This window comes from Centroberyx affinis, unplaced genomic scaffold (genome assembly GCF_046629955.1).
Source record: "Centroberyx affinis isolate AG114_WGS23_722 - 3 ecotype Tasmania unplaced genomic scaffold, CSIRO-AGI_Caff_v1 ptg003969l_1, whole genome shotgun sequence".
NCBI classification, from domain to species: domain Eukaryota; kingdom Metazoa; phylum Chordata; class Actinopteri; order Beryciformes; family Berycidae; genus Centroberyx; species Centroberyx affinis.
The window spans coordinates 263,298-287,616 of record NW_027281790.1 but is presented as its reverse complement, the minus strand read 5'-3'; the positions used below and the strand labels follow the sequence as shown (position 1 = coordinate 287,616).

General features: G+C 44.2%; 1 protein-coding gene across 1 annotated transcript in view; it reads left to right on the top strand.

Moving 5' to 3' along the window:
• Positions 1-1,539: 1,539 nt before the first annotated feature.
• plekhg5b (pleckstrin homology domain containing, family G (with RhoGef domain) member 5b) overlaps positions 1,540-24,319 on the top strand; it is a 56,660-nt gene continuing 33,880 nt past the window's right edge. The window contains exons 1-2 of the mRNA XM_071541901.1: positions 1,540-2,057; positions 17,220-17,296. Of these exons, the coding sequence (XP_071398002.1) occupies positions 1,976-2,057; positions 17,220-17,296 (159 nt within the window). The 5' untranslated portion in view covers positions 1,540-1,975. The remainder of the gene's footprint in view (positions 2,058-17,219; positions 17,297-24,319) is intronic.

Below are 24,319 nucleotides of genomic sequence, written 5' to 3'. Positions count from 1 at the left end.
GTGGGTGTTGTCTTCTGGTTAATTTGTTAGGCCTTTGCCTAGATTTATTTGTTTTGCCACTGGAAAACGAGTCACAGAGGTTTTGAATGAATATATACAGTATGTCTTCACTTTCCAGATTCATTTGGACTGCTGACATCTATTCAAAACCTCCTCCTCAAAATATCAACAGGAGAGAAAGCATGTGCTTAATTTATTGAAATTAATACACTTCTCGTAAAGCAAAACGAATAGAGTGGTAGTCCTACTGCTGTTCAAAAAAATGAAAGCTATAGGGTATTTTTCAGAAAATGAATATTCCTCATATAGTGCCCCTGGCAGAATCACTGAGGCTTTTGATCCGGTTAAGGCCCTGAACATCATCCAAGAAAGTATGGAGAGCACCTGTCCAACAGACACAGTCATGCAGAAACTTCGGCCTTGCTGGTTTTATTCTAGGCTCATGGTTAATAATAGGTTGTCCAATGCTATGCCGCTGGTGGCAACACAAACCCTTGGTGACAACTCTATTTCTCTCAAGTTATTTATCTGTGCCACACTGCCCAAATCTCTAAATGTGTTGTTTTCCCAGGCAAACAGTACAACTTTATACTGAAAGAGTGACTGCAAGTTTGTTGAGATTATGCTGAATAAAGGAACAATGGAGCGGCAGTGTGCCATTATAACCGCTCAAATTTGGCATCCTCTGCTCAAAAATGCATGGGAGTAATGTAACTCCACACTTTGCAGGCAATTTACTGCCATGGTTAGACTATTTTCACAAATAAGTGTCACACAAAAATAACAATGTCCTATTTCTTAAACCTCATTATGAGTTGGATTTTACTTTTACTTTCTCCAGCTGGGTTCATTGAGTCTTCAGATGGCAGGGCTTGCAGTTATGAGTTTATTCGTCAGCGTATGCCAGTGGTTCCTAAGGTGGGGTCCTTGAGAGGCTTCCAGGGGGTCCCCAGCAAAATGAGGAATAGTTTAATTTCACTGACATTTCCCTCCCTACAAGTTAGCACGAATGAATGAACAAAGATGATTATTTTGGATCATAGCTTTCACTCTCCCACTGTGGTTCTCTCCCTACCTACAGTACAGACAGGTATATCATTCTATACCAAGCCATATCATCTTCTCAAATGGGGGTCCTTGGGGCAAAATCTCACCAATTTGTATGATAGATATCTCTTTGGGGGTCCTTGATATGGAAAAGTTATGGAACCCCTGGCCTATGCTGTTATATATAGATATGCACGCGCGTCTCTGGCGCCTCTAGCTGCCACATTGTGTCACCGCGCGGAGAAACTGCAACCAGCCTTTGTAGCTCCAGGTTGTCTGAATGAATGGAGGAGAGCTGCTGGTTGATCAGAGAGGGACTCACCGCCGACGGCGAGACGAGGCAGCGGGAAAATGCCTTCAACTTCAGCAGCGCGTTGAGTAAAGTTGATCCAGGGGGTTTCAACGGCGGACCAGCCGTGTTAGAGGCCCCGGGGACGGCTTTTATTAGTATCCCGTTCCCATACTTGAGCCGCACAGAGCTCCACTAAGTCCGAGGCAACGTTTTCGGTGGACGTCGAGGAGATTTGTTCTCGCTTGTGTGCAGCCAGCAACAGGTTATTTCCAGCTTACTGCGGCGTCCAGCTCGCCATTGTACCTCATTCGGCTGTTTCACCCCCCGTTCATTTTGCGCTGTGTTTTGACTGGGGAATGATATTTTTGGGGGCGACTCTTTTCTGTTTCTTCGCCGTGATGTGAGCTGCAGCTTTGTACTCGCCACCGAGCAGATCTTAAGAGCGCACCGCGTTTTTGTTTTTTTAAGAAAGGGGTTCCACTAGCTTTTGAAATGAGGATAAATGACGAGAACGTGAGAATGGCATAGAGTCGACTGTTGAATATTACCGGGGGAACCAGCATTGAGCCTGCCACACCGACAGACGAGACCTGTGAAGAGGTGTCGGGGGGGGATTTTTAAGGCTTGCACGCATCTATGGTGCCAAACAAGTGGACCATGAATTCAGTTCTGCACAAATCGCCACCAAGGAGCTGGCTGGGTCTCCGATTACGACTCAGTAAGTAAAAATTTATGAAGCCATCTACTTGTCTTGCTAATGTTTTCTTTATACAAAAAAAAAATAATCTTATACACCGTCAGCCGCTTAATTTGGCAAGCTGTTGGATCGGATTCAGTATAAACCTGCAGGTTCATTAGTCATGCCTAAGTCAGCATCAGTCACACAATTAGTCACAGCGTGCTTTGTTGTTTATGTGCCAGTACGTGGTGTCACCTAGAGAAACCGGTGTAATTCACTCTCAATTGTGCAATAAGTTGAACCAGCCTTTTAAAGTCAGAAAGGAAGGGAAAGGGGAGAGCAGCCCTCATGACTTTGATCCTCAGTCACTATAATCTTTGCTTCATGCTTTCCACCAGTACAGCCACCAAGGCCCAGACTATCCAGTTAATGACTAGATTTGGCAAAGTGACCTGAGGAAATGATCCCAGTTGGAAGCTGAAGTATTTCAGTCTGAGATTTTAGTCAGACAGGACAGCATGCTCTGATCCCAAAGTTTCCCTGGTGATGAAGAGCATATTACTCTTGGGACTACTCAGCATAGACTCATCATAGATCTTATACCTCATGTAAATCTCCAACCAGCACTATTTATTGCATTTTTCCAGACCTGCCCCCATCCCTCTCCCCCTTCCCCCCTCTTTCCCAGCACATAATTCAAAGGTTCAAAATGAAATTTCCCTTTGTGATATCTGGACTTGAACACAATCAAGCTCAGTTTTCAGCTGTCCCCGTAGGCTCTGCATGTGTAAGTATGCTGTAGATCTATGCAGTGCTGGCAGCCCATGGTTAAGTACAGTGAGTGAAGTAAGCATGGAGTTAAAGTTGAGCGGCCCTAATTGGTTGAGTCTGGAACCCTTCAATGTTCCAGGCCACCAGAGTCTTAAGCCTGTCTTAAACACACTGGTCTAATCTGGGAGCAGATGTCTCGTCTGGTCTCTGTCCACCACCAAAAAAACGAAAACACAGGATAGAAACTCCGCTCCTCCTGATTGATTAACTATCACGGTGCTAAAAGTGTCACTCATCGTAAATGGGGACAATGGGGGACAGCAAGAAACTTTGGAACAGAGTGTGTGTGGGTTTTAATCTGAAAAAGCTGCAAAGCTCTGAGGGAACATTTGGAGTGTTCAGTCTTCCAAGCCATAAGGCTACAAAATTTGAGCCTCTCCTGACTGGTATAATCTGGGTGCATATGCCATGGGGTGTTTATATGTGTGTGTGTGTGTGTGTGTGTGTGTGTGTGTGTTAGGGATTTTGGCCTGGCTCGTGGCTCGTTACAGTTCAAACTTCCTTCTTCAGACTGTCTATCCATTGTTCCACTTTTTTTTCTCTACAGTAATTTCCTTTCTCCTTTCCCCCCTTTTACTTTTCTGTCTTTTCCTCATGGGCTCTGGTGGTAGAATTTGCTCAGCTTTTTTTTTGTTTCTCTCTCCTGTCTGTCACTGCTGAAGAATAATTACCTCAGCTTTATGTGCGACGGTTTCATCTTATTACAATTTCATTGCATGACGCCCTCTATTTGTTTTATTAAGGCCACCTCCCTCCACACTACACTTGATGTTGTTAACAGGCTCAGTAATAAGTTTTTAATTGCTGCAGTGGTAATTGCGACTATGCAATCGGTGTTACAATACAATAAAGGCTGCTCAAATTGAGGCAACCATTTCTCGCCCCACAGTGACGACTTCTACACCTTGTAATTTGACTATAAGCAGCTTGCTTTTTCGTGACTGAATGTGATATGTGGTATTGAATGTAATGGAAAAACAAGTCAACACGCACCGATGCAACGACTCTCTGATCCTCTTCCTTCTGTCTGCCAGAATGTTAATTTCCCTCCTAGCATCTCATCAGTTTTCTGCTGTACGTCCTGCATGTGGAAATCCCTACAGCAAAGGGTTCTTACACTTTTTCAGCCCAGGGCCCAAAATTGAATAAATCCTGTTTAAATTACTTTAAACTAACACTAACAATTGTAAAGGGTTGTGCTCATTTTATCAGGGGAACATATACTGACACTGACCTATTCGGTGAAGACCAATATTGGCACATCACTATGGCTGTAGTCCTAGCTCTTGTTGTGACTTGGTGGGACCCAACAGCGCTATGTAAGATTAATGTGGCTCTGACTCATTAATATCATAGTACACAGATATGATTGGTCTGCGGTTTGTTGTGGGAAGATGTCATTCTCCCAGCTTGTAAACCAGTACCTCACTGCAACGTCAGTTCCACTGTTATCAGTCACCGATGAAGTCATTTTCATAAACATATGCTCACAGCTGGAGGCCATTTTTTTCCTTCTCTCTCACATTTCTTTCCCCATCATCCTTCACTCTTACAAAAGGACTCTCAGGACCCTTGGAAGTGGCTGCAGAAGCCGATACTGTTCTAGTGCTCTTCTGTCGTCGGCTCCTCTTACCCTTATTCTAAGTACTTTGTGCAGCTATTAGCCTCATTTTTGTTGGCCATCGCTTCACGGCAGTAGACATGTTTTTTGGGTTCAAATTGCAGATGGTGCACTGCCTTTTTGCCTCAAGGGGTATTCTCTGTGCTTCTTGTATTCAGCTATTTTGTATCATCAGACAGAGGACCAACCATTGGGCTCTGCTTTGCATTTTAAGTCTAATTGAATTTGCTTATAGAATCCCTAATCTTGAATGGGCTTGTGCATGTGGTCATTGGTCAGTTTCCATTTTGACCGAAGTGTTGTTTCAAGTTGTGGAACCACATCTGTCAAACGGGTTGTTCATTCAAAACACATTTAGATATTAATTTAAGATAACTAAAGCACCGTCACTGCTGTCTGTTCTTTGGACCCCATCATGCTGTAAAGGGACCAGTGATGTGCTGCTCCTCTTAAGACAGTGGATTGGATAATTAGATGCTCTGTCTTGAGGTTACATACACACACATGCACACCTTCTTTAACTTTTGAAACATAATGACAAATGTTTATCTCTGAATGTATCCTTCCACACGTTGAACCTCCACCCTGGCTAAATGACTGTTTATGGACATTGCAGCCTTCCACATGACAATGACCGTACTTTCATGGAATAAGTGTTTTGATTTCTGTTGAGTCTGTTATTGGGGGGCTTCTGAAGGGCAGCCCCCCCTGCAATTTGAACCAGATTGTTTCAATTATGGGATTATTCATATCAACAAGTTGCAGAGTGGTTGTTTGTCCCTCTGAAGTGCTGGTTTAAGGATGCACTTTTAAATTACATGTCTGATGGTGATTTACTTGGCGGGGATGGTCCTACACACCCTTTTCTTGCAGTAAAGGTTCTGATGGCTGAGATCTCAGTGCATAGACTACCAATGAAACAAAATATTAAAATACTTTACATATCTACGTGTTAATAATCTGGTCACAGGTCTCCCATGTTTGTGTGAATAAGGGTCAAATGTAATCCACATGTTGTAGAGTTGGGTGTGTATTTTTACATTAGACAGAGATTCCCATTCACTTGCTGAGTTTTGTCACGCCAAGGCTTGCTGCCTGTTGCATTGTCATTCAGCGGCAAAACAGCAGTAATGTTGACGGATAAATTACCAGGCACAGGCTGTACTCATAATAATCAATACATCCTTTTTTTTTTTTTTTGGGAATTAGCAATGAAAAAATGGGAGAAAATAGGCAAAAAAACCTAAAAATTAAATAATTGTATCATATTTAATACTCTTTTTGTCAGAAATGTGATTTGAAGCTGAACCAATGAACCAATTATATGGGCATTGGGCAATAACATTTCTGTGCTGTATTATTTGCAAACATATTTGTCTTTCCTTTTACATGGGGCACTAATGCGGAAAAGTCTCCAGCAACTCCTAGTCTTCGTCTGCTGGTGAAGGGTTAACCTCAGCCTATTTGATGGGCCACCTTGCTAAATATAACCCCAAACCTCCTCCACATGGGCACGCACAAGCCTTCAACTGCACTCTCTCTGTCAACACTCCGACTCACACACTTTTTCCCCAGTGTGCGCACACACACACTGGTACAGACTCATTTACAGTCTAGTCGTACCCGCACTCGCTCAAAAGCTCATTTCTCAACACCCCATTAATACTTCAGTGAGTGTGATTCTATTGCGAAGCCAATTCATTCAGGCTGGGCTTACTAGGAGGTATCACCTGCTATTTCGGTCCTCACACTAATTTAAATTAGAAGTGCTTGAATATAATCTAATTCTTTCTATATTCAGGGTGTGGGAAATATATTGGAAACACCAGGGTGAAGAACCCTGTTTGTGATACAGGTTTTGATCTGGTGTAAGGTGTGTTTACTGGTATGCGTTTGCTGCATTCATTTCCCAAGGACAAGGCCAACGCTTTTCTCCAAAATAATGATCCTGAGGGATCAGCTGCTCCCTCTATCACCATCATGGCAGTGGAAGACACTGTTCCTGGCACTGTATCAACAGCTCCCATAAATATCTGAATAGGTTCATAAAAGGCCTGATGGCAACATTTGTTATGCTTTTCAAACAAGTGAGTGATTACCCATAAGTTGTCAGCAGGGGAATTGTTATCCTTGAAGGCACTGCTGGCATCAGGAAAGAGTGGATCACGGGATGAGGGCTAGTGCCTGGGACTGTTCTGTTGAGAGGTACATGATTTGATTCTGAGCACTGGTATCGAGATGATATTAGCTTAAAATGCTGGATGGCGTATTGGAAAAACCTGATCCATTGATATAAGTTGCTTCAATCAAAGACATGCTGTAAATGCTGCTAAAACCTATGTTTACAGTACATTTTTTACATACTTAATATGAGAGCAACAGTTGAATAAAGTTAAATTCTACAAAATGTCATTGTGAACTGGAGTTAATAGAAATAAGTAGTGTGGAATAATTCAGCCATGTTTTTGGCAATGTATTTTTCCCTTTTATGGAAGGGTAGTTAGTGGCGTCATTATATTGCAGTTTGAGCACTGAGCTTTCTGTTTGCAGAAGGATAAGAATGATCACATGCAGAATGGATTCATACAACTGGTTTCTTAACACCTGTGTAGTAATTTAAGAGAAAAAATGAGTTTGCACCAATATTTGTATTGACAGATATACTCAATGTTTCATACTTGGAATTGGCAATGGAAACAATGGTCTCACCTTTGTGCATCCTGGTCGGGATCAGACTCTGACTGGCTCTCTAACAGATGACTGGACCCAAACCATGCCAGAAAATGCACCCTGTACCAACACAGAGCTGCCAGAAGCCTTCACCGTGGAAAGAATTTATGCTGGTGTTTTCGTTATAGTGTACTCTCCTGAATTGATATAGCAAAGTTTATTTTCCTAAGATAGATATTTGATAAATAGATAATGTATCTGTGGGTGAGGTCACACCAAATCAAAAAAACACATTTGAATGCCAGTACTAGTGCCATTACAATGGTAGGCTCGTTTATGGCCATGAGATGCCTGTAAAAACTGTCTTTCTTAAAGCGTGATCTGACGGAGACACGATGAAAGGGCGGCTGCCCCAGTACCTCCTCTGGTTCCCTCTTTGTTTCTGCAGTAGGTGGAAATTGGCCCTTGTATTTGCAGCCTAGTTCTCATGCTGCACGACTGCTCTCTTCATTAAAAGGGAAGCCGCATGCTCAAAGCTGGTTCAGATTATTACCATATGTCTGCAAAGCCCAGAGCTGAGCAGCAAACCGGCTCCCATCCTACCCTCTAATTTCTTATCCCAAAATTGGACATTTGGGTCGTTGTGTGTGACGACGTCCCTCCCTTCCCCCGGCCGGCGCAGCACATTCTCACAGTATTTCTTTTCCCATTTTAGACGCATAATAGCAGTGCATCAACCTTTAAGCAACATCGGGGAAAATATTATGCCTTGACTTGAGATATCTAACTGCATGTGGTTTTAACCCTTCAACTGTTTTACAACGACATTAGAAAAGTAGACCGTATTGTCTTAGTTCAGCATCTAGATCATTGGGTCTTTCTCATCTCCAAGAGGCACGGTTGTTTCCCAATGTGTGCATTGTACCTCCACAGAAATAGCTGAGCCCAGTCATCGCAGACTTGGTGCATTCATAAAAAGGAATAAATCTTTCGGGAGACATAAAGGGCGCGGGTTCTAATGAATGCAGAAAAATGTCAGCCTTTTACAGTTTGCGCAAAACATAAAGCAAGTCCACTCTGGATGTAGGAGGAGGTTTAAAAGAGATCTTTGTGTCACCCAGTCCAAAAGCCACTGGCCCAGATTGCCCGTCCCAGCATGCAACTCACCTCTATATGAATACAACACTTGTCTGATGGAGTGGGTCGAAAGCCCCCCTATCGTCCACAGATCCTACACAGGGCTTTAACATGAACAGCTTGCCTCACACTCAAGTTTTACACAGTTTGAGAACGTTTACCATGGATAAAGTCGAGGCTCAGGGAAGGCAACAGCAAAGGGAATTTCACTTGCTTGTGGAGATAAGTTTGCAACACCTTTTGACAGTTTGAAGTCTATAGATCAGTCAGGAATAGGTTAGTTAAATGGATTAGAAGAGGCCAGTATTTGGTGCTTGATAGCACTTTGGGTGGGCTTTCAGTAGATGGTTACATTGGGACTGAAAACTCTACTGAATCGACAGGAAGAGAAGTCGAAAGAGCATGAGGATTGTGGTCAAATGGATTGGTTCAGAGAGATGTATCAGTCTTTTCAGGAGGTTAGTGGAAAGGTTGAGTTGTGGTCAATCCTATCAAACTGTTGTCTACTTAAGTCTGCCTGTTAAAAGCCGGATGGCATCGGTAAAGCTTATTCCAGGTTTAGAATCAATAATGTGATCCCTCTGAGATGTAATGGATTCTACTCGAGAGGAAGCTGTTTTTTTTGCTCTCTTGGATTGGAAGGACCCAGACTTGGAAGGAACGTTCAAAGCAAGTGTTTCGTGACCTTAGCTGGATGAGGTAATTGTGCAGGTGGAGTTTTTGAATGAACACATTGGCAGTTGGCAGAGTTTAGAATTGAGTTGGACTGGCATTTTTAAAAGATGGTTGATGAGAGGGCTTTGTTGAAGTTGCCTGGAGAAGTTCAGATGTGTTTTTTTGGGGCAGGTTAGGCTGATCAGTTCGAAAAGTGACGCTGTGGGAGGAGTGAGAGCCTAACTTCAGTTTCAGGGAAATGATTTGAAAGCAGCTGAGGTAAAGTTTTGACATTTATTGCTATCAAGCTCAAGAGGTCATAATGTTCCTGTACTGGAAGAAGCGTGGTGCCTATGAGCTGGAGACACTGCCATCCTCTCTGACTCAAGTGGGAATGGAGCGCTACTCCTGGTCCTCATCTCTGGACGTCATCCATGATCTCTGTGGTAAGCTGGGGGATGAGGCGGATCACCTGACTAAGTAGTGGGTGGTGGAAAGTAGGGCTCTGGGTCTTTTTTGTTTTTTTTGTGTCCCCCCACAATGAAATCAGGAGGGCGGACAATGGATCGGTCTCCATCTGTTTGTCCATCTATCTGTCCATCATTTGCTGTATCTCTGATACCATTGGTCTGATTTTAGATGGAATTTGGGAGAATGATGCATCTTGTAATTTAGGAAATTATACTGATTGCAATTATTCAAAAGTAACATTTTCAACAAGCAATAATCTCCCACACCAGAGGTTTCATTGACATGAAATTTGGCGCACATATCCATCATTGTATGTCATATTGGATTTTCAACCATTTTGAATTTCTTGAAAAAAATGTTTTTGACTGATCAACACCAAACTAGGGTTCAAAGCCTAAGAAGACTGACATTCATTCATAACTACATATACCCGTTATTATTGTTGCTTGTTTACTGATTGGGCGAATGACATTAGGCATTACACATTGGATTAGGTGGATGATATTTTTCCTGTTGTGTTTTTGTCTTGTTCTTTTTTTCTTTCCTTGTCAGGAAGAGGTGACAAGTTATGAACTTGGGTCTAGTTTTACCTGTCATGTCGTTAGGAAAATCTCCCTGCTTAATAACATTTTAATTATTCAGTGTCGTGGAAATTGAAACAGGAACCTTGTGTAAAGTCAATGTAATAATTGCAAAGAAACCTACTCCACTATGTCACATCCTTACTCGTCTAACATGAGATGGGCAATGCTGTGTAACATTTAATATGGATCAGACATTACTTCACATTGTTATATGAAACTTTACTGCAAGCAGATGCTCTGGTTCACTTGCATCAGTGATTCTGACCTAAGCATTTCAGCACCATCATGGAAAGGCTTTTTTTTCCATTGCTCTGTTCTTCCGTGGAAAGCACTCAGTGACCTGGCATGGAGCACACCTCACATGAGTGAGAAGAGACGGAAAGAGCGGATGAGACCAGCTCCAGAGATGAAATATTTACCACCGAAGAAGTGCATAGCTGAACTGAAATGCCTCTCTGTCTCCTCTCAGTACTTTTTGACACGGCACAGGGGCACTCGCTTTCCGCTGTGCGGCCCGATTTATGCCATTAGTGAAAGGGAAGTGATAACACTGGGCTGGGGAGGAATGTTCTTTATCCTGTACTCTCTGCCAGCCGGCCTCTCGGAGATCCGGCTACTTTCTGGCCAGCTCAGGGATGGTGCCCGCTGAGGCGGACCTGTTTGGCAGAGAGGAACAGACCAAGAAGAGGAATGCCACAGAGGGAACAGCGAGGCTTTGATCCCTACCTTTTCACCATCTTTGTAATTAAGCTGCCTGAGCTGCTACTGAAAACATTTCCCAACTCTGCCGGAGCACTCAGCCTTGGAGCTACTCGGCTTTAAGATACTGTCCCTTTCCCAAAACCTCCCCTGGACCCCTAGCCTCACCCCTAGTAATTACTCCCTCCTCCAGTCCTTATCTCAGCCCCAAAACTCACCATAACAGCCCTAACTCACCTACCACATCCTCAGCCTTCTAACACCACAAAACTCCAGTACTTTAGTGGCGCTGTAGAAAAATTCAGCTCCCCACATCCCCCAAAAAGAGAAAAAAAAAAACCCCCACCAGAATCGGCCAGTTGTTCCACTTTCTCTACATTAAGCCAATCCTTGATGAAGGTGCATTTTCGTAACTGTGGCACCGTCCACGTTATTTCAAATTTCAGGGGGTGCATAACCTTGTTTTGACCACAACTCTGTCATTTTGACTGCACACTCCATTGCATTGCTTAGCCCATTTATGTAGGCTACATAAATGGGCCTCCCAGTACTTGCATTATCCAGCAATGCTACTAGTCTCTCTTTATGCCTTTTTAGAATTACAAAGTTATTGATTCTTACCATTTTACAGCATGTTACCAGCAGAGACAGCCAAATATGTGAGAGTCCACATGCCTAACATCATGATAAATGTTTAAGTTTGGTTTACTGACAATTGAAAATACACATGGCTTGGGTGAGAATCTACAAGCAATTTTTAAGTCGATTTATTTTTTATTTAGCACCTCTCCATGTGTATCTATCTTCATTTTACCCCCATTCCCACCCCCAGCCACAGTCTCCTGCCCTGCGCTCACCAGCCCAGTCTGCTTTCACCCCACAGTGCAAGTACACACTGGCATTCCTCAGGTCGTAGTCAGCCTTGGGTTCCAGTAATAAGAGAACATACCTCTCTCATACCTCCGTTTATCCCTCAGCCCATAAAGCCCATAAAAAGACCGGTCTGACACAAAGGGTCATACTATTATATAATAATAAACCCTGAATGACCAATTACTGTATTCTTGGACATAAATGCCCTCAAAAATTCAAGCTATGCAACAATCCCCTCATGACCCCTCTTAAATATGGTGACAGAGTATTAAGAGTTAATTCCATACCTTAATGTAACAGCCATGTAGACTCCAGCTGTTATGGAGCGACTTGAGAATATTGTCATTTTTTTTTATTGTCATTGAATGGTCTAAATTATCCAGAAAACAAGTCAGTGGCGTAAAGTCAGATATTTTTGTTTGTCTCCATCTTGTAAATTGATAATTGCGGAGTGTTCCTCCACCCCTCTCTGGAACAGTTTACACTTGTTGTTATGCGGTGGTGGGTTTTAAACATGGGAACCGTGGGTTGGCTTAGATGTGGTGGGTGAGAGAGAACAACGGAGCGAGAGGGTGGGAGAGTGTGCGATGCGTGTGTGTGTGCGATTTAACCACTATGGGGGTAAAACAACATCAACAGGATGGCTCTGTCCTGCCCCCACTGCCACTGAACACGCTGCATTAATAACAGCTGCAACCTGCCGCCGCTGAGCGTCTGTTCAGCAGGCCCGGCCGTGTTCACCTGCAGAGGAACACAATGGCTCTTCAATAATAAATGTTGGCTTCGTTATCTCACTAAACATACCTTTACGTGTTAGTATCCGGCAGATGTGATTTCATATATGAAATGTAATGTCAGACACAAATGGAGTTGGGACATGTTACTTTGTAATATGTGAGAATGTTCAGATCAGTAACTTAATTTTTTAAATTATTTCAATCTGTTATTAGTCACATTTTAAAGTTGGAATATTGTTATTGTTGTTTTTCTTTCATATTGTTTCATCCCCCAGCATGTCATACAGACAACATGCTGCTAATTGAAAAAAATGCAATATAAGTCCACTTGTAAATGTTAATGAGATTGGCTTACTATTTTAAAAATAGAGCAGTAGCATTGCCTTTTTAAACAATGATTGTCAACACATTTGGCAGTACAAGCCATAATGCCACAGCATGGTTTTAAAGTGGGTAACACAAAAGTAGTCTCAATGCGTTACCTTTTAATAAAAGTAACGGTTACTTTTAAGTAACAGGTAAGTAAGTAACTAATTGTTTTTAAAAGTGACTTTCCCCAGCGCTGGACATACAGCCGACACACGGCACCATGTAGCGGCTCAGCCTTCCTGATAGAGGCTTCTCTCTGCCCCAGGGGACTAAATGTTGTATAGCCTTGTTCACCGTTTGTCATAGCGCACTGAACAGGCTCTGTTGACACACAGCAGAGCAATTGACCCGACTGCCTGCCTGCCTGCCTGTCTGCCTGTCTGTCTGTCTGTCTGTCTGTCTGTCTGTATCCCTGTTTCACAGCCCTCTTTGCCATCTCTTGTTCCTTCCCTCCCTCCCTTTCTCCCTTCCTGCCCAGGCCTGCAGATCTGTCTCTCTACCAGCCAGCCTCCATGCCTGCCTGCCCACCTGCAGGCCCTCTAGCATCACTCCCTGCCTGTCTTCCCGTCAAGGCTTCCTCACCTGCTCGTCTGCCGCTCTGGCCTCGTGTCCTGCCAGCTTTTTTTATGTCTCCCTTCACCTACCTGTCTTGTCTGTCTGCTCTTAGCCTCTACAGTATGTGCTGATATGGCTGTCTCTTTGCCAGGTTTCCCTGTCCGTTTGCCTTCCTGCCTGCCTGCCATCTGTGTTCGTCTCCCGGGAGTCTTTGCATAACCTTGAGGTGTATGTTACATTGTCATTCTCTTAAAAAGCGGGGGAGGAGAGAGGATGGGTGGTAGAAGTTCTCACAAACATTATGTTATGATGAAGAAGGGAATGGAAACCTGAGCAAACACCACCCCGCCCCCCACCTCACCCACCCCCGTGTGCCATGATGAGAGCTCACCAAATGGAAGGCAGAGTGAAGCATTCTTAACATTCCTTGTAAAAACGCGTACGGTCGACGGTGCGCTCGGCTCGGCCTCTCCCTGCCTGAACATGGAGGGTGGTGGCAGTGTGACGGGAGATGACACAGTAATTGGTTGAGGTGATGTGGTGTATGGCTAGCGAACACGGTAGGGGGTGAGGTAGTGGCTGTGGGCCTTAATCACTTTTTGTGAGTTTGCGGATCTGGTTGGTGTCCAAAACTGTGTGTGTGGCCAAAGTGAGGGCATTTTGGCCTGCTTCCAAATGTGCAGGTGCGTTTGTCATGTGAATGAGGCAGCGGCAGCCCGACTGTACGAATGTGAAGCAGGGTGGAGTATGCATGCTCAGCGAACCTTCCCTGGATAAAAAGAAGGTTTAAAGTAATAATCTGCCACCTTTTCATATAAATAAATGCTTGTTTTGCTGCTCTCTATCGCCGATTGATATACCAAAATAGTGATCCAACCTATACTCAGTTGATGAAACCTTGTACATCTGCTCTTCTAAACACCCGCAGTCTGGTAGGCCTTTCCTGAGAAACATTCTCTGGCACACAGGGAGCGATGTGTTTCACTCTTTCCGGCGGCAGCGGCGGCAGCAACAGCGGTTTGTTCAGAATAAATAGAAGGAGGACTGGGTAACATGAGCAGTAACAGCCACCATGGCCGAACAGACAAAGAAAAGAAACGCAAACGTCATCAACAGATAATCCAAGGAAAACAATCTCACAGTACTGGAGACACTGTTTGATTGCCAAGTGATCTCTGCGAAGTGCAGAGCAAAAACACAGAGAACAAACACTGAGCACTTAGCACCAAAGATGTCGCCAAAATAAAAAAAGAAAACAAAAAAACCCTGAAGGATCTTGCTGATTTCCACTTTAAAATCATGTGTGTGCTTTATACCAACTTTTCCCCTGAGCTGTTCATAGATGCATTACAAGATGAGGAAGTGCAGTTTGAAAGGGGAGTATACATCTTCTGTGTGTGTGCTTTATACAAACTTTCTGTAGCTTATTTATGGATGCCTAATGGGTCTATGCCCCAGGCAGTGTGTCTCTGTGGAAAGTGAGCCAGCAAAGGCCTGTGTAGATGGGATGCTTCGCTGTCTCTTTAGTGTGCGAGCTCATTGTCTGCTGTCACGTGTGTGCTTGTGCAGAGTGTGTGCTTGTGTTTGTTTTTGGCTTAATCAGCAGTGCTGAGTTCAGGAATTCCTGTTCATCAGAGAGAGAGAGAGGGAGAGAGGGAGAGAGAGAGAGAGAGAGAGAGAGAGAGAGAGGATGGGAGTTCAGCAGAAAAGAAAGTGACTCAGGATACAACAGGATGGTCAAGTGATGGAAAGAGGGCCTGAGAAAGTGTGAGAACGAGGGTGAAGGGCTTTGGAGAGCCTAGAGTTTAGGACAATGCTAACAGAATGGATTAGAGGTTATGTGTTATGGCTCTATAATGTGGGCTTAGGAGTTATATAGTTTTAGGTGAGGGGTGATGGATTGGACCAGAAGTTAAATCTAAGATAAAGTGAGGTCTTTACAAGGGTTAGAGGTGTGCGGGTTTGTTGGTGGGTGCTGAGTCAGGATGTACGGTTGACGGTGCAGTAGCACATCTGTTTCAAAACAACAGGCTTATATAACTATGGTACTTTGGGTGTGTGTGTATTTCAAATGTGCCTCATACTCACTTTATATTTCAGTAATTTCTGAGATGGCAGCTTCACTTATAATCAGTGATGTCGCAGAAAAATAAGAAGGTGGATCAACTATGGCCTCCAGTCAGGAATCACCTTAAGGGAAACAACCACCTGTATAAACAAATATCAATTGCATGAAAGCATTGAGTTATGCTTTTTTCCTCAAAAGACCCAATCTTCATATAACTTAAATCAGTTTGATGCTACTTACTATGATGCGTTTACCCTCCACTCCATCCCTGCAAATGAGCGCGTCACCCACAATCACACCGATGCAGCCAATCGGCTGTTTATCTGTTGGAAGGCCGCTAAGCCTCGCTGTGGTAAAGAGGGTTCTGCCTCTTTGGGAAACGCTCCATAAAAGCTGGAGGCTCCCTCTGCAGCCTGCTGTCTTGTAAACCCTGAGGGAGCCATTAGCCTGAGGCCCGCTGGCAGAGGCCACAGTGAGAGCTGAGTGCGCGTCTCGGCTCGCTCCCAGCACAGGAGGGACAGGACCAGAGCCAGGGAGGGAGGAAGGGAAGGAGGGAGGGAGGGAGGGAGAGAGGAGTAAGAACTGCCCAGGCCCTCTGTCTGCAGCTATGTAGACATTTGACAACCCACGCCCTGCCTTGGTGGGATCGCTGAGAGGTGTGCAAAAGGGGTTCAAGGCTTATTTTTCTACTCCCATTTAACAAGGTCGCAGTAGACAGCTTGACCCTGGCCAAGTTGAGGGGCAGCTCCCAGTGGGGAAGCTGTGGGTTCTGTGGTATGCACCAATTATACTGTTTTTCCCTCTTCCCCGCAAGGACCCTTGACCTGCGAGTGTAGCTGTGGCCAAGTGGATGACTCAAGGTGACTTGTTTCCGAAGGCCGGCTCTAACTCTCTTGAGTATTGCATGGCCTAACTTGGAGGCAGGGAGCAGGGCCCCAGTTGTTTTCACATTACTTTGGTGGTGACAAATCATTGCTAGAGATGGGCCTTTAAAGTTCAGTTAGTAAGTTGCTTGCTTCATTTTCCAGCCTGTTTTTAGTTTAACGGTAGCCGATCTCAATAGTGATGATTTATTAATGATATATTTGTCACTGATGGGTCGGCCAAAGAGGGAGAGATGGCATTACAATGAATAGGTTGTCTCATCCGAGCTTCCTGGAAAGATTTTGCTACGTAGTCTTGTCATGTCTGGAAACTGGAGACTTTTGGCAACAAGGACCTTTACTGTGTCTCCCCACCCCCCAGCTCTCTCTGTCTGCCTTCCCCGGTCTTACTTTCTCCTCCCTGCACGTGGATTCTCTCTGTTTTTCTCATTAGCCAGACAGATAAATATTGGTGCGCTCGGGGTCTCTGTTATGATATCTTTATCGTGTGTGTACATGTAGAAGATGTAGAAGTAAACACTGTCCTTTATCATACCTTCAGTGCTGTGTCGGCCAAGCAGTCAAGTAGATTTGGAGGTTTATTTGACAATGGTGATTTGTTACACTGGAGTTGAGCACAAGCTTACCCACAGCGTGCACTTTGGTACAATACCAAAATGGGACTTCCTCTCATTTGCTCCATTTATTTCCCGTCGCTTTGGCCATTATTCATTTCTCTCTGATCTCCTCCCAGCAACACACCCCAGCCTCTTTCCTCTGTTTACCCTTCCTTCATAAAATCTCTTTTCTTGAACTCATTTCATTTCATGAGATGGCCTCTTGGTCTCTTTTTCTATGCATTTAATTTACTCATTCTCTCCGTCTATTTCACTCTGCCCTCAGATAAACACTAACAGCGCATTCAGTCTTGATGGGTCTACAGTATGTTTTGACAGCTTTGAGAAAGGTGTGCAAGTGTTTATCGATGGGCGGTGGGTGGTTTTGGTTGTATGTTTATGTTTTTGTGATAAAGAGATGTGTCAAATTGTCTTGTTCTTTGCCGTTTCAGACGACAAGCCTGTCCAGGAAGAGGACTGGGTGGTGTGCCAGCACCCTGAGTGTCCCGAGCGCCGGCGGGCCTCTAAGGTAAGACCCTCCAACCTGCGAGCTGGGCCTAAGGACGGCCTGTGGGGACTGATTTGACTAACGGGATAGGAGAGACAGTCAGGAGGTTTAACTGAGTGTCCGCAGGTCCTGGAAAAAGTCTTAAAATGTCTTAAACCATGTTATCTAAAAGCAAAGCCTTAAAAGGGCTTGAATACAGTTAAATAATGCATTTTAAGTCTGACTGAACTTCAAATTCAGTTTTAGATGCCTTAAAAGTGCTGTGGTTTCTTGGTGTGCTGTTTTTCCCATGAGAAATCAGCCCAGTCATGCAGACCTGACAGTTGTTTTCCTTTTCAGTTTGATTTCAGTTGCAAAACCGGTCTTAAAAGTCTTAAATTTAACTTGATGAAACTTGCAGACACCCTGACTTCATCCTGACCCCCCCATAGGTCCCCCTAAGCCCTTGACCCCCCTCAGAGGTATAGCCAGAGACTATTGGATCTCTCAGATGGGGCCTCCACTGCATTACAGCACAACTAGGGCGAAGCAGAGCGGGGAAGGTGTTAAAATGGGTGTGAGCAGCAAGGCTCTGTGTCTGGCCACTAGACTGTGAAATGAATTATTCCTTTGAAGCCACCAGTTTCTGAAAATGGGAGTCTGGCCAGATGACCAAGGGAAACCGGCACAGCGTCTGGCTGGTCGGTCGGTCAGTCAGTCAGACGGCTGGTTTGGTTAGTCGGCTCTGCCCCAAACTCTCCTTCCTGCCACTGGAGCTGGGCATTGGCCGGATTTTCCCTTTGAATCGAAACGTTGTCCCCTGCTGTCCTCTTAATGGAAACAACGGAGAGAGCGAAAGGGATGAAGGAAAGAAAGTAACGGAGAGAGAAAAGATGGTGAATTCAGACGGCACAGGGAGAGCGGCGGTTATATATAGTTTTTCTCCATAGCAACTGAGAATAATAAAGTAGGGGGAAGAGGAGAGAGCTAAAGAGCTTAACCTGCCCTCTCCTCACTGCCTCTTCCCCTGCTCCTCACATTATTGAGTCTTCTAACCCCACTTTCCCTGAAAGACAAAAACACTTCAAGCCCCGTCCTCCCCCTCTGAAAGGTTCCTGTTTTTTAGGATTTGTTTGCATGAGTCGTGCATGAGGGAGAGAGTTAATGTACAAACTCTTAAAGTATGTGTGGTCATGTGTGTGGGTTTGTGTGTATGTGACCTGTTGTGGCACAGGGGGGGCGGCCTTGTGGGACAAAGCATGTCTGACACCACCTGTCTCCGTGGCTGGGGTCATTGCTGGTTATGTAAGGAGATTAGGAAAAGACTTGCTAGCCCAGTGTGGACTGGGACAGACGAACAAATAGATGGAGAGAGAGGAGTGGGACATGCTGACAGCAGATACAGATTGGGCAGAAAAGAGAGAAGACTAGAGAACCATGTTGTTTTCATCTAGGAGCCACATCAGTCTCTCTGTCTTCTTTATTGTCTGGTCTGACCTTTTATCTGGTTGGACATCTATCCACCAACAGATTGATGATTGGTGGCATAGAAATCGTTTCAACTGTATGAAAGAAAAAATCCACCTTAAAACACTTTGTTTAAAAAACAGTTATTGGTGATGTACCTTTGGGTCCATTTTGTTGTTTGGTGGTGTATTTTCCTTTTTCTCATGGATAACTGGCCAAACACAGATGACATGATGTCACATTGAGATATTCCCAGCGCAGCTACAATAGAATTTGATAGCAGAAACATTTTAAATTAAAATGTCAATGGTAAACGTCAGGTTTTGGTGTCAGTCCGGGACTGACACCAAAACAGAAAATTGTTTTCCACTATGTTCAAAATAGAACATAGTGGAACACAGCCACAAAACACAAAGCTAGCTCTGCTATCACTATCGCTCTCTCCACCTACACGTATAACGCACAGCTGAATGCAACAAGTTCATGCACGTTCTCCGGGGGTTGTCGAAGGGCATTCTGGGAAATCACTAACTGAAGAACAAGTAGATGAGGCAGGTTGAGGGGAAAGTGGGAACACCAAAAAAGCAAATTACAGCACTTCATCGCCAAATAACTTTGAATGCACTGAACATCACAGATTGATGATACAGAGAGTGAGAGAGTATGTGAGGGTGGATTTTTCCCGTAACTCTTGTTGCTCAAGAGGTCCACATTTGTCTCCTGTGACAGGCTTTAAACAGCAGAGGGCAATGTCACAGCAGCCCTGTCCTAAAGCCCCATGTCTCATTGTTGCTTATTCTCCTCAAGGGCTTACTCGGTATTCAAACGTTTCCAGGCAGAATGGGAACATAAATATATCCTTTGACTTATACCCCCCCCCCCCCCCCCAAAAAAAAAAAAAAAAACACATTTAGATGCATCAAAGAGGGCAGTTTTTCCTTTGAAAACGAAAAGCATTAAACTTTTATATTTCACTTTAAGAGTTTTTAAAGGACTCCGAGCAATCCCTTTGAAGCGCCGATGGTTTGGCAACAGGACACAGAGCAGACACAAACAGACAGAGAAGAGAGAGAGAGAGAGAGTGAGAGAGAGAATCTAATGCTCCCCTCCGTTGTCAGGCCTCCCCTCCGCTGCGTTTGAGCCAGTTTAGTCCTAGACAGGTCTGCTTTTGGTCTGCCGCTGCCGTATATCAGCTCCCAAAGGGGCTCCGTCTCTTCCAGTCACAGCATGAGCGGCCTGGGATTGCGTGAGTCCGCCCGCGCCATAATTCACTGAAATCGCACCAGGTGTCACCTTCTGTACTTCTGCTGCCGTAGCTCAAGTGTTGTCACCACATTACACAACAGCGCTCAAAGGTTACTATTAGGCCTGACACATGGGTTTCCAAGAGGGCTCGCTGGGGGTTTATGAACCCTTTGCTGTGGGTTTCTGTGAGTCACCGGGATTTTGATCGGCCTACAGGTGTCCCGCTGGAAGATGGGGGTTTAATCCAGAGGCACTGCTGAGCTGAGCAGGGTGTGAGTTGGTGGGTTTCAGTTTTGGTGTTGTTGGTGAGGGCGTAAAGCTAGTCTGAGCTTGCTCCCAGGATCTAGGCTCCCACATAGAAGAGCTAATTATCCCTGATCGCTTGCTCCCTCCTTCCATCCCTCACTTCTCTCTCTCCCTCCCTCCCTCCCTACCTCCCTCCCTCAGTTTTCGCAGGACAGGACCAGACAAGGCTTGTAAGGTGTGGGTTGCCTCGGTGATGGGCCCCTCCCAGCCCAAACAGCTGGAGGCGCAGAAAGGAAGGGGATGATGGCTGGGGATGATGGGTGGAGAGCTGGGGTTGATAGGAAGGAAGGAGGTTTCAATCAGCTGACGTGACTTTGGGCTCTCTCTCTCTCTCTCTCTCTTTCTCTCTCTCTCTCTCTCTCTCTCTCTCTTTCTCTCTCTGTCTCTCATGCCGTCACTCTCACCTACATTCTGTTTTTGGTTTCATTCTCTCATCTCCACTGTTTGTCTTTCTCTCTCTCTCACTCTTTTGTCCCCATTCAGTCACATATTGAGTAATCTTTTGCTGATGGTTTAGAGGATGCATGTGTCATATTAGTCACACCAGCACAGACACACCTCTGTGGAATACCTTACACAAAATCACCTCATTATGAGCGATTGAATCATACAGCTTTGACCCATGCAGCTCTGCTCTTTTTGTTTTGTGAATTAATGTGAGGTTCTTCTTTCCTTAATTTAAGTTCTGGACTTCAGAGTTTTGCTATGGTACGCTAATATGGAAAACTTTTAAAGCATTGGTATGCTATGCGCGTTTTATTCAAGTACAGAGGCACTGAACATACTGTTGAGTTTTCTGCTCAACTGACCTGAACTGCTTGGCTGAAAATCTCACCTAACTGGCACTGACAAGGAACATGCTAAGGTCTTTAAAGTAAACATTATCATTAGGCTGGATGCCCACTGTCTGCATCTGTCAAGGGATTGAAGGGTGCTAGGAATCAGGGTCAATTTCCAGGAAGAGATATTAAGAGATTAAGTTTGAGGTGTGAGGTGTGAAGTCGTATCCTCTGGCCCGCGCGGCCGGAGCAGTCGGCACGCACGGACTAGAGAACTATTTGAAACAGCTGTATGTATTCTTATAATTTCTCTACCCTTTCTCTGCCTCTCTTCATCCTTCTTGTTTTTTGGTTCTTTTTTCGTCCTCGGCTAATGAGGAACATGCAGTCCGTGTTTGAAAAGGTCTTGGACTTGATGGCGGGCAACGCTGCCATGCAATTTATGGATGTACTCAAGAGTTATGGGAGATGGAAATATCTTCCCATTTGGTTGATGTGTGTGTGTGTTAGTGATCATGTGCTCTGCTGTATCTGGCCTCTAAGGCAAGATCTTTCTTCCCGACTCAAAGAACGACGACTATGACCACTGTAAAACATTTGGAAAAAAAACATTTGAGTTTTTTTGTTGCTTTTGTTTGGGTTATGGATTAACCAAGCTATTATGTTCAAAGGAAGTGATTCTACTTCTCTGGCTTCTTGTTTATAATAAGATTTAAATCCAGCTAACTTAATGAGCCCTATTGTACACCTGGGTGGGCTGTAGGCCTATAGTTGTGTTTTTTTCATTGCAATTTAAGGAACTATACATTCTCAATTTTATGGCTTTTCAATATTCCCATAAATGCATACAAATGGGATTGAAAGCAAAACAAAAATTCATACAGACACAAGTGGTCTTACTCTCTGGCTACTGACCATGTGTGTGTATGTGTGTTTCTTTCTTTCTGTTCAGCTTGTATGTGAATGTGCAACAAAATTTGAACAAGAATTGTGTTGTGTGTGCTTGAAAGCCATAGGCTTGTCTTTTCCTTTCCACGCAAATGTTTTCATCATCTCCAAAACTAAGCTGGAGTGGTTGATTTACCTCAGAACAGGAAAATATGTGCATCATTTTTGATCACCATCCACATGTATTCCTCACAGCTTGTATTGCTCTTTTGTACCATGAAAGAATGCAGAGGCTTCAAATGGGTTTTCTGGGAAGAAAGTGGAAGCATGTAACCTCAGAAGAACTGCGAGCTTCTCGGAAAGTTTGCTGTATGAAGTAATGCAAGGATTAGCCTATTGATGGCAATGGTGTTCTGCGGTACTCTGATGATGTCGGACGTATTTGCATAGTAGCTGAGGAAAGTTAGTTAATCATTTTTCAGATGAAATAGACCATTGACAGTGACTTTTTTTAACCTGTGTTTATCCAGGTTTCACATTTGCTCAGTCACACACATTCGTGGGAGCTGCCCAATAAAACCACAGTCTTACTGGAGGACATTGATCATCTGGAGCAGTTGGGGGTGAAATGCCTTGCTCAAGGGAACCTCAACAGTGGATGTTTAGGGAGGGGAGGACATTACTTATTCACTTTCTGCACCCATATTTTCCCAGTCAGGGATTTGAACCGATTTCAGCCTAGCAAATGAACCAATAACCTTCCTAATGTTTGAAGAGTTGCTTTTCTCCACACAAGGTATTTTGCACGGCAGTGAAACTACACTTCTATACTACTACCTGCTTTGAAGGAGATAGTCTTAGAAGAGAATTACCTTTTTAAAAGCTGAACGAATATTAGAGACTCAATTTTCCAAGTGTATTTTCACACATGCTTGACTGTGGAGCGATGGAATCACACTTGGAGGTTTTACTGCTGTGGTTCAGTCTGTTTGGGGAGGTGAGAGCATGTTCCAGTCAAAAGCTGTGATCCAGGCACGTGTTGCGGCCCAGCTGGCTAAGGCACACACCATGTACCTGTGCCATCCTGGGTTTGAATCCGGCATCAGGCCGCTTCTAAGTGAACCCGAGAGTGTTTCATTTCGAGTAAACGCAATCTGGATCAAAGACTGACTGGCCCTTTCTTACATTTTAACACATTGTTCTTGATTCGCTGTTTGCCACCTCCTTATGAGGATCCAATATTTTTCTCTTGATTGACCGGTCTGCATGAACATAGTTTTTTGTTGCTTAAGTATGGTTCTGTTATTTAAAAGCAATGGGAAGCAAAACCAACCCAACGCTAATAAAGGAAAACTACACCTGTGAGTAGGACTAAACTGAATGCGCTACAAAGGAGAAAGCATACTGAAGTATTTAGGGTAGTTAAAAAGGCATTTGCTATTTTAGTAGTGTGTTTACCTCACGTTTTCTCACACAGTAATTGGCTTATGACTGAACTGTGTGAGTGTAAGTTGGCTTGATGTCCATGATGTGATTTTACTAGACATGGGAAAGACTGAATTCATCGGCAATCTCACTTGACAATAAGTTGAGTGCCAACTGGCCTTTGGGCCTGATCGGACTGTACAATGCAGTAGATGTCGCACAACACACCATGCTGTGTAGCTTATCTTCTGACAGAGTACATTTTATTTTCATTACCCAGACATTAGATTCCTATGTTTATGGGGCCGTCAAGCCTCTGTTGGAGTGCCTCTCTGTGTATTATGACTGTTGCAGTATGGATCCCAGCTTCCCCAGCAGGCTACAACAGGCTCCCATTTGCGCACACACAGCGTTACAGTCATCCGCTGTGAGCCAATCAAACGGGTGTCTTCCGCCCCTCTGTACTTTTCCAGTCGCTTGGGACGTGATGGTCCAGAGAGAGAGAGGCTGATTCTGAGCAAAAACCCACATGGAGGGTGTTGTGGTGTCATTTTTCTCCAGGATTACTTGGTTTGAGACAGTGACTCATTTACAGAAAAACAGTAACCTAGCCTTAATGGAGACGTCAAAGGCATATACATGAAACAACAACAACAGCCTAATGCTAAATAAAATACTCAATTCAATACATCAAATTTGCACATACAGTATAAACATAACTGCCATACACTGGATTTCAAAATCAAAACACACACCCACAGTAATTATGTTACACGCCACTCAAATATGGAAAAAAGGGGGATGCCTGTCCATCAGGATCAGAAAAGCGTCCAACAATAACAAACAAGTTGGACATTGAGTTACGTGTGTCCATCGATAGAATGTCTTGTTGGGGAAGTAAAAGCTGTAGAAGAGGGGTCCCAGTGACGCCAGCTCCAGCCCCCAGGAGCATCCC